Genomic DNA, 16,147 nt, shown 5'->3' on the forward strand with positions numbered 1-16,147 from the left:
TTCTTATGTTCCTTCAGCTTGAAATATTTAATATGCCAAGGTGCCATATTTTGTGGTAGTGTGTTCTGAACCCCATCATTATCTTATGCCTCTTTGTGTTTTGTAGTTTCTGGATTTAGCATCGTTACTTTGGGCAGGCCCTGGACTTTATGTCCTGTCCTAGGCGCCCAATGCAATAGTTAAAACAGAAGTTCAAGGGTTAACAAAGTCCACTAGGGCAGAAGACAACCTTGGCACTAGATTATTTCCTGGTATTCTTCACTTTGCTTTAATGTCCTTATTTTCCTATCAGGTTAGTGATCAGTTTTAAAGTAGTTTGAAAAATGTTTTATTGAGTATTTTAGTTATTTCAGTCTCCAGTTTAATGGGCTACTTAAAGCTGCTTTTAATGTATGTCTTTTTTCACATTATTCAGCAATACTTATGCAGTAGTTCATCCTTTCCCACTAGTTTTCAATCCTTTGTGTATATCATAAATACAGTTTATCCCTGCATGTAATTAGGTTTTATTTAATTTCTCTCAGCAGCAGTTTTCTGGGTATAAGTCTTGAACATTTTGATTAGATTTATTCCTATATATTCATTCATGTTTGAGGATCCTGTAAGTGATTCTTCTATTACTTTTTAAATTGAGGTATGATTTAGATATAAGATGCACAGATCTTAAATGTACAGTTTGATTCATTTCGACAAATGTAAATGCCTGTGTAACACATTCAAGATATAAAACATCTATCACCTCACAAAGTTCCCTCATGCCCCTTTCCAGTCAATCCCTCCATCCGCCATCCCAGAGATTCTGATTTCTATCATCTTATATTAGTTTTGCTTATTCTTGGACTTCAGATAAATGTACTCATACAGTATATACTCCTTTGAGTCTGGCTTCTTTCATTCAACATAATGTTTTTGAAATTTATTCATATTGTTGTGTGTATTGGCAATCCCCTTTTTACTCCTGAGCAGTGTTCCACTGTTTGGTTATACATAGTTTATCCATTCTTCTGTTAATGTAACTGAATTGTTTGAAGTTTTGGGCTATAATGAATAAAGCTTTAATAACCATTATTGTACAAGTGGTGTGTGTGTGTGTGTGTGTGTGTACATATGCGTTTATTTCTCTCGGGTAAATATTTGGAAGTAGAATTGCTGGATCATAGAGTAGTTATATGCTTAACTTTATAAGAAACTTCCAAAAAGTTTTCTAAAGTGGTTGAAGCATTTTACATTCCCGCCAGCAATGTTTAAGGGTTCCAGTTACTCCACATCCTCACCAGCTCTTGGTCATGTGTTTTTTTAAAAACTGAATTGACTTACAATATTAATATTAGTTTCGGGTGTACAACATAGTGATTTGATATTTTTATGTATTGCAAAATGATCACCACGGTAAGTCAGGTGACCATCTGTCACCATACAAAGTTATTACAATATTATTGACTATATTCACTATGTTGTACATTAATCCCTGTGACACTGGCTTTTTTATTTTTATTTTTTAAAATAATTTTTATTGGAATATAGTTGTCTTACAATGTTCTGTTAGTTCCTGCTATGTATAGTGAATCAGCTATACGTATACATATGGTATATGTCTACATATGCTCTACGTATACATATATCCCCTCTTTTTTGGATTTCCTTCCCATTTAGGTCACCACAGAGCATTGAGTAGAGTTCCCTGTGCTATACAGTAGGTTCTCATTAGTTACCTATTTTATACGTAGTAGTGTGTATATGTCAATCCCATTCTCCCAATTCATCCCCCTTCCCCCCCCATATCCATATGTCCGTTCTCACTCTGTGTCTCTATTTCTGTTTTGCAAATAAGTTCATCTGTATCGTTTTTCTGGATTCCATATATAAGCGATATTATACGATATTTGTTTTTCTCTTTCTGACTTACTTGACTCTGTATGACAGACTCTAGGTCCATCCACATCTCTACAAACGACCCCATTTCGTTCCTTTTTATGGCTGAGTAATAGTCCATTGTATATATATATATACCACATCTTTATCCATTCATCTGTCGATGGACATTTAGTTTGCTTCCATGTCCTAGCTATTATAAATAGTGCTGCAATGAACATAGGGTGCATGTGTCTTTTTGAATTACATTTTTTTCAGGGTATATGCCCAGTAGTGGGATTGCTGGCTCATATGGTAGTTTTATTTTTAGTTTTTTAAGGAACCTCCATACTGTTCTCCATAGTGGCTGTATCAATTTGCATTCCCACCAGCTGTGCAGGAGGGTTCCCTTTTCTCCACACCCTCTCTAGCATTTATTGTTTGTAGATATTTTGATGATGGCCATTCTGACCAGTGTGAGATGATACCTTATCGTAGTTTTGATTTGCATTTCTCTAATAATTAGTGATGTCGAGCATCTTTTCATGTGTTTGTTGGCCATCTGTATATCTTCTTTCTCCAAGAGAAATGTCTATTTAGTTCTTCCACCCATTTTTTGATTGGGTTGTTTGTTTTTTTGATACTGAGCTGCATGAGCTGTGACATTGACTTTATAGCTGGAGGTTTGTACCTTTTAATCCTCTGTCCCTATTTTGCCCATCTGTCCCCTCCCCTCTGGCAACCACCAGTTTGTTCTCTGTATCTTTGAGTCTATTTCTGTTCTGTTGTGTTTGTTCATTTGTTTTGTTTTAATTTGAGTCATTCTAGTGGAAGTGAAGTGGTATCTCTTCTGGTTTAAATTTGCATTTCCCTAATGACTTGTAATGTTGAGTAACTTTTCATGTGCTTCTATTTTTATCTTCTACTCTCAGGTGTGTATTCAAGGTTTTTGCCCAATCTTTATTGGGTTATTTATCATTTTGTTATTGGCCTGTAGTTTTTGTATATTCTCCCTACAAGTCTTTCAGAAATTATTATTGTTAATATTTTCTCACAATCAGTGGATTATCTTTCTAATTTCATAACAGGGTCTTTTCATTAGCAAAGTAATTTAATTTTGATGAAATACAGTTTATCATTTTTTCCTTTTATAACTAGTGTGTTTTTTTCTAATTTTATTTTTTAAGTTTTTGTGAATGTATCAAAATACTGAATTTTGTATGTTGATCATTTATCTACAGAGCTTGATAAATTTACTTATTAGCTCATGATTTATCTGTAGATGATATTAGATTTTGTTTATATACGATCAGTCATCTGCAAATAATCATAGTTTTCTTCTTTTTAAATTTTTAGCCTTTTGTTTCTTATTATTTCTTGCATAGGCTAGGCCTTCAGTACAGTGATCAATGGAAATGATGATAGTGAGTGAACATCCTTTTCTTTTTTCTTTTTTTTTTTTTGCGGTACGCTGGCCCCTCACCGCTGCGGCCTCTCCCGCCGCAGAGCACAAGCTCCGGACACGCAGGCCCAGCGGCCACGGCCCACGGGCCCAGCCGCTCCGCGGCACGTGGGATCCCCCCCAGACCGGGGCATGAACCCGCGTCCCCCGCATCGGCAGGCAGACCCTCAACCACTGCACCACCAGGGGAGCCCAAAACAAACATCCTTTTCTTGTTCTCAGTCTCAGAGGAGAAGTGCTCAGTGTTTCATGAATTAGTATGATGACTTTAGTGGATACTCTTTATCAGATTAAGTGAATTCCCTTCTATCTCTAGGTTTCTAAGACTTTCAGTCTTGAATGTGTTTTGAATTTTATCAATTACTTCTGCTTTTGTTGAGATGATTATGTATTATTTCACTTTTATTCTTCTAATGCACAGATTGAATTTCAGATACTAAATCCCTGCTATGTTCTGGGGTAAATGTAAGTTTTAGCCATTATCATTTTAATAAATCCCTGGATTAGATTTGCTAATATTTTCTTTGAAAGTTTGGCATCCAAATTCATGAGAAAGATTGGCCTGCCTGTAATTTTGTTTTCATGAAATGCCTTTGTCTTTGGTCTGAAAAAACAAATTGGTCTCATAAAACAAGTTGAGAGTTATTCTCTTTTAAAACTCTCTCTGGAAAAATTTTTTTAAGATTCATGTTATTTCTTCATTAAATGATTGAAAAATTCATTGTTCAAGCCATTCGGGTCTAGAGCCTTTTAAAAATGGATTCAGTTTCTTTAGTAGATATAGATCTACTGAGATGTTTCTATTTTTTCTTATGTAATTTTTGGTAAACTTTTTCAAAGAATTTTCCCATTTAATCTAAAATCTTAAATTTGCTGGCGTAAAATTGTTTATAATAACTATAATCTGTGTAATGTCTTTAGGACCTATAGTGATATCTCCTCTTTCATTATTGATATTAGTAATTTGTATCTTTTTATTTCTTGATCTGTATTGTTAGGGCTTTATTCAGAGAACCAACTTTTGATGATTTTCTCTATTGTTCATTTCTTTTCAATATCATTGATTTCTACTCTTTATTATTTCATTCCTTCTGCTTTCTGTAGGTTTAATTTGTTGTACTTTTTCTAAACCTTAGGAGAGATGCTTAGAGCACTGATTTTTAACCTTTCATCTTATCTAATATATGCATTTAAGTCAATAAATTTTCCTCCAAACCTGACTATATCTTCAGCCCATATGTTTTTATATGTTTCATTTACATTAACACATAATTGACAGTATTTTAGAATTTCCATTTTTACTTCTTTGATCCATGGGCTACTTAGCAGTGTGTTGCTTAGTATTTAAACATTTGGGAATTTTTCTAGTTTTCTTTTTGTTATTGATTTCCAGCTGAGTTCCACTAGTGACAGAAAACGAATTCTGTATGATATCTATCTTTGAAAATAGCTGAGACTTAACATTATAGTCCAGAATGTGTTCCATTTTGGTAAATGAGCCCTGGGTACTTGAAAAGAGTACAAGTTCCTCAGATATCAGTCAGGTCAAGTTTGTTAATAATCATATTGTTCAGTCTGTATCTCTACTAATGTTTTTCTTCTTATTTTATTAGTTATTGGAAGATGTCATTAAAATCCACAACTATGATTGTGAATTTTCTATTTCTCTTTTTTTGGTGATATCAGTTTTCATTTTGTACGTTTTGAGGCTATGATGCTTGGTGTATATACATTTAGGTTTGTTATAACTTACTGTTGAATTAACTATTTTATCATTATGAAATGTTTCTCAATCATTTATAAGATTTCTGACATCAAAGACTGCTTGATCTGATACTTGTTTCGTACAGCAGCTTTCTTTTGATTAGTGTGTACGTAGTATATTCTATTCATCCTTTTTATTTCAACTTTTCGGTGTCCTCATATTTAAAGTGTGACACTTGGGAGTATCACCAGGTTGTTTTTTAATCCAGTCTGAGAATCTTTGTCTTTTAATAGTACTCTTCAGTCCTTTTATGTTGAATGCAATTTCTGATATATTTGAGTTTGAATCTTCTGTTTGACTGTGAAGTAACTGTTACCTTTATGGGAAAATTATTAGCTGAATTTCAGCAAAGACCTTTGTGTTATTAGTGTTACTAGTGGATGAAAGTGAAAAAAATACGTGTTAATAAACTCAGTCAGTGATATATTTCTTCCATCTGGATCTCCATGTCTTTGTGAGGTATCATTTTTTGTTTATGTCAGCCCCTAAAATGAAGTATTGGAAAAATTTGTGGCCTTAGAATTACCTTTTTCAGATGACTATATCACAACATTTTAAACCAGGAGCTTAAAAAAGAATGAAGGTTAGTCAGTGTTTTAGCTCTCACTAAAATAATTAATTGTTGGTAAATTGGTAAATATATCAAATAAATTATCTTTAAAATATTATCATCATCCTTTTTTAATATTTTTGGTTGTATTTTTAATACAATTGACATGTGACTATTGTAGTATATGGGTATAATTTATAAACAAACAAGTTTATATATGTTGGGGGTATAATGTCAAAATATTTTACTTGGTTGAGTTTTGAGACCAACAGGCTTAGATTGCCCATGGATCAATAGAATCAAAACTTGAAAGAAGACTTCAGTGATAATCTAGTCCTTAGATTTGTTTGCATGTGTAAAACTGAAGCCCTAAGAAATTAAGTGGTTTGCCCATGACTCATATAACTAGTCAGAAGCACAGTTAGAACCCACGCTCCGGGACTTCCCTGGTGGCGCAGTGGTTAAGAATCCGCCTGCCAATGCAGGGGATACGGGTTTGATCCCTGGTCCAGGAAGATCCCACATGCCGTGGAGCAGCTAAGCCCATGCGCCACAACTACTGAGCCTGCGCACCTAGAGCCCGTGCTGTGCAACAAGAGAAGCCACTGCAATGAGAAGCCCGCACACCACAACGAAGAGTAGCCCCTGCTTGCCACAACTAGAGAAAGCCCATGTACAGCAACAAAGACCCAACGTAGCCAAAAAAGTAAATTAAGAGAAAAAAAAAAAGAACCCACACTCAGACTCTCAACTCACGTGTAGTGCTTTTTCCTCTATAGTGAATCATCTCCCTAATCTCTTGTATTACTACATGTGCATTTTTACTCCCTTAATCTGTTGCCTTTGAAATGCAGCCACGTTCTCCCAGTGGCCCTCAATCTGGATTTTACTTTTATGGAAATGTTTGGATTGACACCCATACTTACATTTATAGTCCTGTGCTAAAGGAAATGAGTATTTGTGTATTAAAATTTAATCATGCCTGGAAAAGTTGATTTCCATACCCTGAGGTGCTGGTGTCAAATTTGATTTATGAATAAAGTTATTTTCTAAAGATTGCAGATAGAGGTAAACTGTCTTGTAGCATTTTTCCTTACATGAAATGAACTGCTGATAAGGATATGCTTTCATCTTTATTGTGCCTTATCAATGACCAGGACCTATAACCTTTTATTAGTGAAAAACATTAATGACTACCTAAACCCAGTTAATCACAGAGCTTTTCCAAGCAGCCTTGACCATTGGCTTCTCATTTCACTAAATAAGCATCTTACTGAAATTTCTGCAGCTGTTTGAAGTATGAATTGATTTGAGGAGGGAAATTTAGCATCGGTTTTTCTTCATACTTCTTCAGTGTTCCAGAAGGAGGAACATTGATACTCCTCAACAGGAAGTACTCAATCACATTTCTAACAGTTGTGTTTATGCCCTTCCGTTGCTGGTCCTCCACTGGATATATTCTTGATTAAATGCAGCTGGGAGATTTTGCTTTCTTGACAACCAGAGTTTGAACCAGTGCTCTAGTAATTAAGGAGGTCAAGTGTAAATTTCACCAATATCTAATACTTTACTCATTAGCATTTTCGTAAACCAAAATTCTCCCCTCCTTTCCTCCTGTGTATGCCCTTCTGTAGTAAAATCAAGCTTATTCAAGCGATCGATTTTACCCCAGGAATGATTTAGTTACCTTTTTATTATAGTCTAAAACTTTCAGAGAAAAAGCTGAAGTAACTTGGTACCTTTTACAAACTAATCTGTCCAGAAGAGATTAAGGATACAATTTCTCAAGGCTACGTTGATTAACAGTGAAACAAAACGAAAACCAAACTAAAACAAAATCAGAACGAGTAAATTAGTTCTATCATTTCATTAAAACTGAGAGGTGAAAATATTGACTATTAGGAGACAAATAAATGGTTAGTTGCTTAAGTTTTACACTTTTCAACCGGGTATTGAGAAACTTTATATAATCTAAGAATTCAAGCAAATATTAATATTTAGAATAGGCTTTAAAAAAAGACATTCTTACTGAAATTTCGGTTACTTGAATGAGCGCTAGAAGTAGGAGCATAGCAGTGTTTTTTCTTTAATACCAGGTGAAGTTGCTGTCACTTAGAGGTGACATTAACTACTGGTATAATTAGGAAATAGAGCTAATGTACTTATTCAGTATTTTTTTTAAAGTATTAGGTCTCTTACTGAAGGGGAGATATTTCAATTCATGGATCAGAAGTTGGCAAATAGGCTCTTTTCCCCAAAGGTGTGACGATGTATTGTTATTAAATATACAAGCAATCATAATATTAGTACTTCACAGAGCAGCTTTATGGTCAATTATATATTTTACTCTAATAAACCGTGAAGAAATTCTTTTTTTCCTCCTAAAGGCTAATAAACAAGTACCAAAATATAATATAGCAATTGAGCATGATATGATATCTTGCAGTTGAAACTGTTAAATAATATGTATCTGAATATACCCGTGCAGATTTACCTGTATGAGCTTTGTGTCAATTGTGCGATTATTATAATGAATTACAAGCCTGTGCCATTATAATTACAAAATCTAGCAAAACATAGTTGTCGTAAAAGACCCAAATGTTTTTAAAATGGCTTTAGAGCCAATGCAAATATTCCTTGACCTAGTTTTCTTTTCTTTGTCTCTTATTCAACAGTTTAGGTTAGGGAATGGCAGAAGTTAGGATATACTGATGGTCAGAGATTGTTCAGGGAAGTGGAATGTTTTCGAAAATTACATAACAAGGGAAGACTCTCAAGTTATTAGGTGTTAGTACTTAAAGGGACATTAGAGCCCATCTCTGTAACTCCCTTCATTTTAGAGGTGAGTAAGCTGAGGCCCAGAGGTTTAAATGACTATACACCGAAGTACAGGTCTTTGGCCCCCCTCTGAGGCCAGCATGCTTTCTATAATCCTAAACTGCTTTCTGTGCGGATTAAGAATACCGATTTTGGCATTGCCACTGGTGTGCTGGCTAAGCCCAGTCAAGTTGCTTAATTTGTTTCCTGAACCCTTTAGAGAAGGAGCACTTCCAAAGAAGTTTGATTCAGCAATTCACTTGAGTGGTGAATTTGACCCTGCTGTGACCAGGAGAGGAGAAACACTCTTTCCATCAACTTGCCAGTTCCCTAGAGAATCTATGGCTCTACTCATATATTTTATGTACTGTGTCCTCCGTTGTCTGAAAATAACTGAAACCACAGTATGAAATGTATTGTGTATATAGCTAGCTTCACATTTTCTGGGTAAAATTAGTTTTGTTCATATTGGTTTTTGCTTGACTGATAGTAGCAAAACTTGCAAGAAGTAATGAGACCTTCCACAAAATGTGTCTTTATTAAAACATAATAAATGACTGTGGCTAACCTCATCTACAGGGACTGCAGAATTCAACCTCAGAAACTGAAAAGAAACTATAGTGGTAACTGGCACTTCAAGGGCACAGAAAATACTAATGATGAGGCACAGCAAATTCATCCATTCTCGCAGGCATAATACCCTTTCCATCCTATCAGTCGTCTAAGTAGCGGCGGAGAGGGACCCTATTTAAGATTGTCTTCATGAAAGTGGGTGTGAAAAGCAAGTTCTTCAACAGCTATGGGGGAAGACAAGAGTTATTGCTTCCTTCACTTTGTGACCTGATGACTTTTGGAAGATAGTAGTGAAAAAATCAATATTAAATGGTTCTTGAAAAGAAGACAGTGGCCCTTGTTATATTTCTGGGAAGGAACGTTTTGCAGTGTGCAACTCAAATTGATGACATTAGTCTCTCTGACCCCTAGATTTTTATGAAATAAGTTAAGCCCTTGAATCCTTTTCCTTGATTAGTTTTTTTTTTTTTTTTTTTGCGGTATGCGGGCCTCTCACTGTCGCGGCCTCTCCCGCTGCGGAGCACAGGCTCCGGATGCGCAGGCTCAGCGGCCATGGCTCACGGGCCCAGCTGCTCCGCGGCACGTGGGATCCTCCCAGAACGGGAGGCACGAACTTGCGTCCCCTGCATCGGCAGGCGGACTCTCAACCACTGCGCCACCAGGGAAGCCCCTTGATTAGTTTTTTAAGCGATGAAATATTTCAAATATGTGCAAAAGCACAGAAAAAGGTAATCAACAACCATTGTATTTTAACACATCTCAACATTTTGCTATATATGTTTCTTTCAGATGTTTTATTTTATGGATAACTAAATTGATTATAGATTTGGAGTCGCTTTGTTATTCTTTCCTGATTTAACTCCCATGTATTAATCCTCAGGGGAGCTGTATTGGGTGCATTTTAATGCCATTCCTACATATTTACTTATCCATAAACAATACATACCATTGTCTTTAATAGTTTTAAACTTCACATAAATGGTATTATACTGTGTATACCATTTCCCATCTTGACTTTTTCATTCAACATTATGTTTTAAGGATTTTAACACTTGGATATATAGCTGTGATTCATTTTAACTAATGCGACACGCTCCAGCATGTGAAAATACTGTAATTTATCTATTCTCCTATTAAATATTAGGACGTTCCTAGTTTTTTGCAGTTACACACCATGCTGCAGTGAGTGTCTTTGTGTATGTCCTGTGTAGCTGTGTGAGATTGTCCTTAGGGATAAATAGCTAGAAGTGAAATTGCTGAGTTATAAGGCAAATGTATCTTGAGCTTTACTGGATACTAAATTGATTGGTCAAGTGGTTGTACCAATCTGTATTTCCATCAGTAGTATATGAAAATTCTTATTTTTCTATGTGCTTGCCAATATACTGCCAAAACAGCATTGTCAAACGCTTTGATATTGGTTAATCTGATGGTTATGAAATGGTATTTTATTCTATTTTTATTTATTTCATTTCTCTCATTACTAGTGCTATCTAGCACCTTTACATGTTTCCTGGATGCCCTATAGTCCTTTTAACATTAAAGTTTTGGATGAGTAGTTTAATCATATGGTCAAAAATTAAAGCAGTATTTTAAAGGTGTATATTGAAAGGTGCTAGTTCCATCCTCCCTCATTCACCTGACCCTTCTTTCATTTTATTGCTTTCTTGTATACTTTTCCAGTGCTTTTATACAAATAGATGCAAACGTGAATGTATATTCTTACTTTCCCACCTTATACAAAAATAAAATACTATGTAAATTGTTCTAAACCTTGCTTTTTACACTTAATCATATATATTGGGGATCTTTCCATATTACTGGGTACTTTTTTATACCTGCACAGAATTCTGCTTCTAGGTGTAGCACAGATTATGTAACCAGCCTTCTCTTGATGAGTGCTCTGGCCTTTTCCACTCTCTTGTTATTAAGAACAATGCTGTAATGAATGCCCTTCATCTTGTTCTGACTTATCTATAGGATAAATTCCTAGAAGTGGGCCATAGGATAGTTTTATAATTTTGATAGATATTTTGATCCGTGCCACCAAATTCACTCCATGGACTGGGGAAGAATAATACCATTTTGCATTCCCACAGGGTGTATAAGAATGCCTTCTCCCCACAGCCTTGACTATAAATTATGATCTAAAACGTTTGTTTTACAGTCTGATGGGGAGAAACGGTATGTAAATACATCTTTAGTTGTATTTCTTTTATTATGAGTTGATGCTCAAATTGAGCATCTTTTAGTACATATAGGGGGCCTTTATGTTTCTTTTTTTGCAACTCTATCCCATTCTTCTATTGGATTGTGTTACTGATTTCTAAGAGCTATTTATGTAATGGGTGATTTAGTCTCCATGTCTAAGATATGAATTAAGTATTTTACCTAGTTTTCTTTTGTTTTTGCTTATGACTTTTTGTGCCATGCAGAATTTCTTTTTTCATTTTTATGTAATCAAATTTCTTAATTTTGTAGGAGGGATTTGGATTTTGAGCCACAGTTAGAAAACTTTCCCCCTGAAAGCAATGAAGAAGTTTTTCTGTGTACCCTTCTACTCTTAAAGTTTCATATTGAACATTTAAATATTTTATTCACTTGGCTTTATCTGATGTTAAATGTGAGGTATGTTTTTCTGTATGGTTACCAAGTTGTTCCAGTAGCACTTTTTTAAAAAACAAAGTTTGTCAACACACCAGTGATTCAAGATGCTGCCTTTATAATATAATGAATTCCAATGTGTATTTGGGTCTTTTTTGACTTTTTATTCTATTCCATTGATCTGTCTCTTTATGCTGTCTTAATTACTTACACTATGTTTTAATTCTGTCAGTTCCTATTTTATCGAGTTTTTAAATAAAAATATATATTTTGAATTTTGTCAAATTCCTTTTCAGCATCAATGGAGAAGATCATATAATTTTTCTTCTTAGATATATTCTATATCAGTAGGGTTTCTAATAGTGAGCCATCTTCACATTCCTGAAATAATGTCCACTTGATTGTGAAGTCTCATTCTTTTAATGTGCTCATGAATTATGATTGCTCATTTTTTATTTAGGATTTTACATTAATATCTGTAAGTGTAATCGGCCTATATCTTGGCCTATTTATTTTATCTTTGTCAGGTTTTGATAACAATGTTATACTGAAAATACAATATTGGAAATTAAAAAATAATCATGTTAGTTTACCAGTAGAGTAGACAGAGCAGAAGACAGGATTAGTGAACCTGAAGACAGGTCAACAGGAAATACCCAAACTGAAGCACAGAGAAAAACAAAGAAGAATGGGGATGAGATGCGGTAGGGAGAAACAAAACAGAGAAAGCCATGTGGGACACAGTCAAAAGGTCAGCATACATGTAATTTGAGTCTTAGAAATAGGGTAAAGAATGGGGTAAAAAGATATTTAAGAGATAATGGCTGAGAATTTTCCAAAAATGATGAATGACATTAGTCCATGGTTTAATGGATTAACAAATCCATGAATTAACAAATCCATTTAATTAAACAAAGCTCAGCAAACCCTTAGTGATACAAATACTGCTGAAAACCAAAGCAAAGGGAATATCATAAAAGTAGCTAGAGAAAGAAAAACACATTACCTTAAAAGGAACACTAATAATACTGATGGCAAACTTTTCAGCTGAAATTATGGAAGCCAGATGATAGTAAAATGGCATTATGCAAGTGCTGAAAAGAAAAAAGGCTAATTAAGAATCCTTTACCCATTGAAAATATCTTTTAAAAGTGAAGACAAAACAAAGACATTTGTAGACCAAAAAATGCGGAAAAACTATAGAATTCTTGGTTGGCATTGTTTTCCCCTTCATCATTTTGAAGAAGCCATCCTATTGTTTTTTTAGTTTCCATTATTTCAGTTGAAAAGTTAGCTGTAATCCTAACCATGGGTCCTCTGAAGATAATCTTTTTCCCTCGCTGCTTTTAGTATTTTCTCTTTGTCTTTGATTTTCTTTAGTTTCACTGCAATATATTTATGTATGAACTTCTTTTAATTTATCCTAGTTGATGTTCATTGCACTTTTTGAATTGTAAACTGATGTCGTTAATCAATCCTAGAAAACTCCTAACCATCATCTCTTGAAATACTGTCTTTGCCTCATTATCTCTTTCCTTTTCTTCTGAGCTTTCAGTTAAACACTTCTACACCTTCTTACTTAATCTGCCTCATCTTTTACCCATTCATTTTGCATTTCCATTTATTTTTAATTCTTCATATTGCCTTTTGTATTTTCTGAACCATTTCACTATTTTTTCAGAAAATTGATAACATTATCTTATTGAGTGTATTCTTAGAGTTTTTAAAAATTTAAGTTGTTTTGTTTCTATTAGAGCCTAGAGTGTAGCTCTTTTTCAGATTTTCTAGATCTTTTTAAAATTTCCTATTCCTTGGATAGAGCTTCAAGTGCATCCTTTGTTTCTTTAAACTACTAAGCATAGTTGGTTCTAGTATCTGATTCTTTGTGGGTCTACTTCTATTTTTCTTGTATATGCAGGTTCTAGCATATGGAGTTTTGTTTCTTTGCATGCCTGGTTATGTTTGGCTTTTTTAAAGAAAATGTTGAACAATTTGAAACTTTGGATGGAGGTACCTTACTCCAAAGAGAAGTGGGTTCCTTCTTCCAGGTTTCTGAAGGCAAAACTAGTCCATGACCACCAAATTCAAGGCGCAAAGTTCTCTGAAAGACTTAGGTAATGCCAGCATAATATTTAACTCTGAACTAGGGCTAGTCTACTTCCCATTTACCCTCATTTTGAGGCACAGTCCTTTGAGGATCAGCTTATTGTGGGGACATCCCTTTTTTGCCTTAACCTCCCCCTTTGGTTGGTAGGCTTAGGGCTTTGATTTCTATCTCTCTTGACCCCACACGAATGATAGCTTCTTTGATGAATGATCAAAGAACGATATAACACACACGTGTGTGTGTGTATAAAATCAATTAATACATGAAAAAATGTTTAACATCATCTATAATTAAGAATATGCAAATTAAAGCAGCAAGTTTTCACTCATCAGACTGTTAAATTTAACTCATCAGAAAGCTTAAAAGTTGACAAGAGTGCATACCTTTATTTGGGAAGGAAGTACATGAAAATATTAACAATTCTTAACTCTAAAAAGCAGGCCTGGGATTGAGTGAAGGAGAGGAAGATGTTTTCTTTTCATGGTATATGCTCTTATAGTACTTAGTTTTTACTTCATGTACATATTTTTTAATAAAAATTTAAAATGCCTAGATACTTACTTTTTAAAAAATATATATTTATTTATTTATTGGCTGCATTGGGTTTTCGTTGCTGGGCACGGGCTTTCTCTAGTTGCGGAGAGCGGGGGCTGTTCTTCATTGCTGCGCGCAGGCTTCTCATTGTGGTGGCTTCTCTTGTTGCGGAGCACAGGCTCTAGGCGTGCGGGCTTCAGTAGTTGTGGCACGTGGGCTCAGTAGTTGTGGCTCGCAGGCTCTAGAGCTCAGGCTCAGTAGTTGTGGCGCACGGGCTTAGTTGCTCCGTGGCATGAGGGATCTTCCCAGACCAGGGCTTGAACCCGTGTCCTCTGCATTGGCAGGTGGATTCTTAACCACTGCACCACCAGGAAGTCCCCTAGATACTTACTTTTTATTTAAACTTTGGGGAAGATGTTGCTGTGTTCAAAGTGATTGGGCCTAGAAAACATTTGTACTGTATAAAGGGTTATCAACTTACTAAGTGGTGCTCAGTTCATATAGTCATGAATATAGCAGAAATATTTGCTAAAAAATAAAGTCCAAGTGACTAGGCTTTCTGGTTCTGATTAAAATGGTAACAGCACAGATCAACAGAACATTGATGATATTTAAGTGTTTCCTTTTTCTACTTTGACGTCAGACTGAGGCACCTGCTGTGACATTGCAGAGATCAGATAGAATATAGTTTGTAGCTTTGTGTCTTCTTGGAAGTCCCAGGGGCCTCATTTATATACCTAGAATCAAGGCAATTGGTGCATCCTGAATGAAGTCAAGGCCTTAAATTACCATGCTGAACAAAGGTGTTCTTAACATTTAAAAATTTAAACATAACTTTTGTCTTTCTGTGTTTTTCTTTCTTTGTAACCACTATCCAGAGATAGTGTTGTTTTGTTTTAATTGCTGTTGTTTAGGAATGTGGTTCCCTTTTTTTTTCCTTTGAGTTTAAACTGTCGTTTATTATTATTATTTTTAACATCTTTTTTGGAGTATAATTGCTTTACAATGTTGTGTTAGTTTCTGCTGTATAACAAAGTGAATCAGCTATATCTATGCATATATCCCTATATCCCCTCCCTTTAGCATCTCCCATCCGCCCTCCCTAGGGATGTGGTTCATTTTAAATATTTGGTTTTCTATTAATGAAGTTATTAATGCTTCCTTCCTGATCCCCTTTGTTTGGACTTAGACCCTCTCATACTGAGCAGCTCTTCCCAGATGTACTGGGTGCAGTTAATTTAAGAAATCCAGCTCATGCTTGCAATAAAGATGAGGCTAATGGTTATAATTCTACAACTCAGGTGCCCTCATGGTCAGGTTGTCGGATTTTAAACTACTACAAAGAAGAAAAAGACTGGTGGCACTCACCACAACAATTCATATTTTATGTATTTTTTACAATAACCAAGCAAGATAGTTTTTCTCTATAACTGTACCAAACATAACATTTCAGGTTTCTCATCATGTCTGATCTCTGACTGATGTGGCGGGGGGGGGGGGCGGGGGTAGTATGAAATGTCTAATGCTTGTGCTATATTCCCTAATGTCACCTTGGGGTAAAAATAGCCTAGTAGCATAGTTCTAGAATAAATCTCAAAGTGTATTTATACTTTGTTAATTTCTAGGTGAAAAAGTGTTTATATCTCTGTATGGAGCTGCTATAGACATGAACATAAGGCTGGACAAGAACTCCTTGATCCTTGAGAAAACTTACCTATCTCTGGCCAATCAGCGAACTCTGACTATTCACAACCGCAGTAACATCATTGCCCATTTCCAGTGGAAGATATTTGCTACGCAGGAAGAGGAAGACCGAGAAAAGTATAGGTTTGTAAGAAAAATCACTATCTATACGCTATCTATATAATTTGGGGGAACATGAAA

The 16,147-nt window shown here is 35.2% G+C and overlaps 1 protein-coding gene across 1 annotated transcript in view; it reads left to right on the forward strand.

The window, feature by feature from the left end:
- The window catches only part of HYDIN (HYDIN axonemal central pair apparatus protein), a 431,283-nt gene that overhangs the window by 130,818 nt on the left and 284,318 nt on the right, over positions 1–16,147 (forward strand). The window contains exon 9 of the mRNA XM_089902455.1: positions 15,889–16,090. Coding sequence (XP_089758581.1) covers positions 15,889–16,090 — 202 coding nt within the window. The remainder of the gene's footprint in view (positions 1–15,888; positions 16,091–16,147) is intronic.

Source organism: Delphinapterus leucas, chromosome 20 (genome assembly GCF_059928025.1).
Source record: "Delphinapterus leucas isolate spDelLeu-1000000601 "Yukka" chromosome 20, BTC_Dleu_Yukka2, whole genome shotgun sequence".
NCBI lineage: Eukaryota > Metazoa > Chordata > Mammalia > Artiodactyla > Monodontidae > Delphinapterus > Delphinapterus leucas.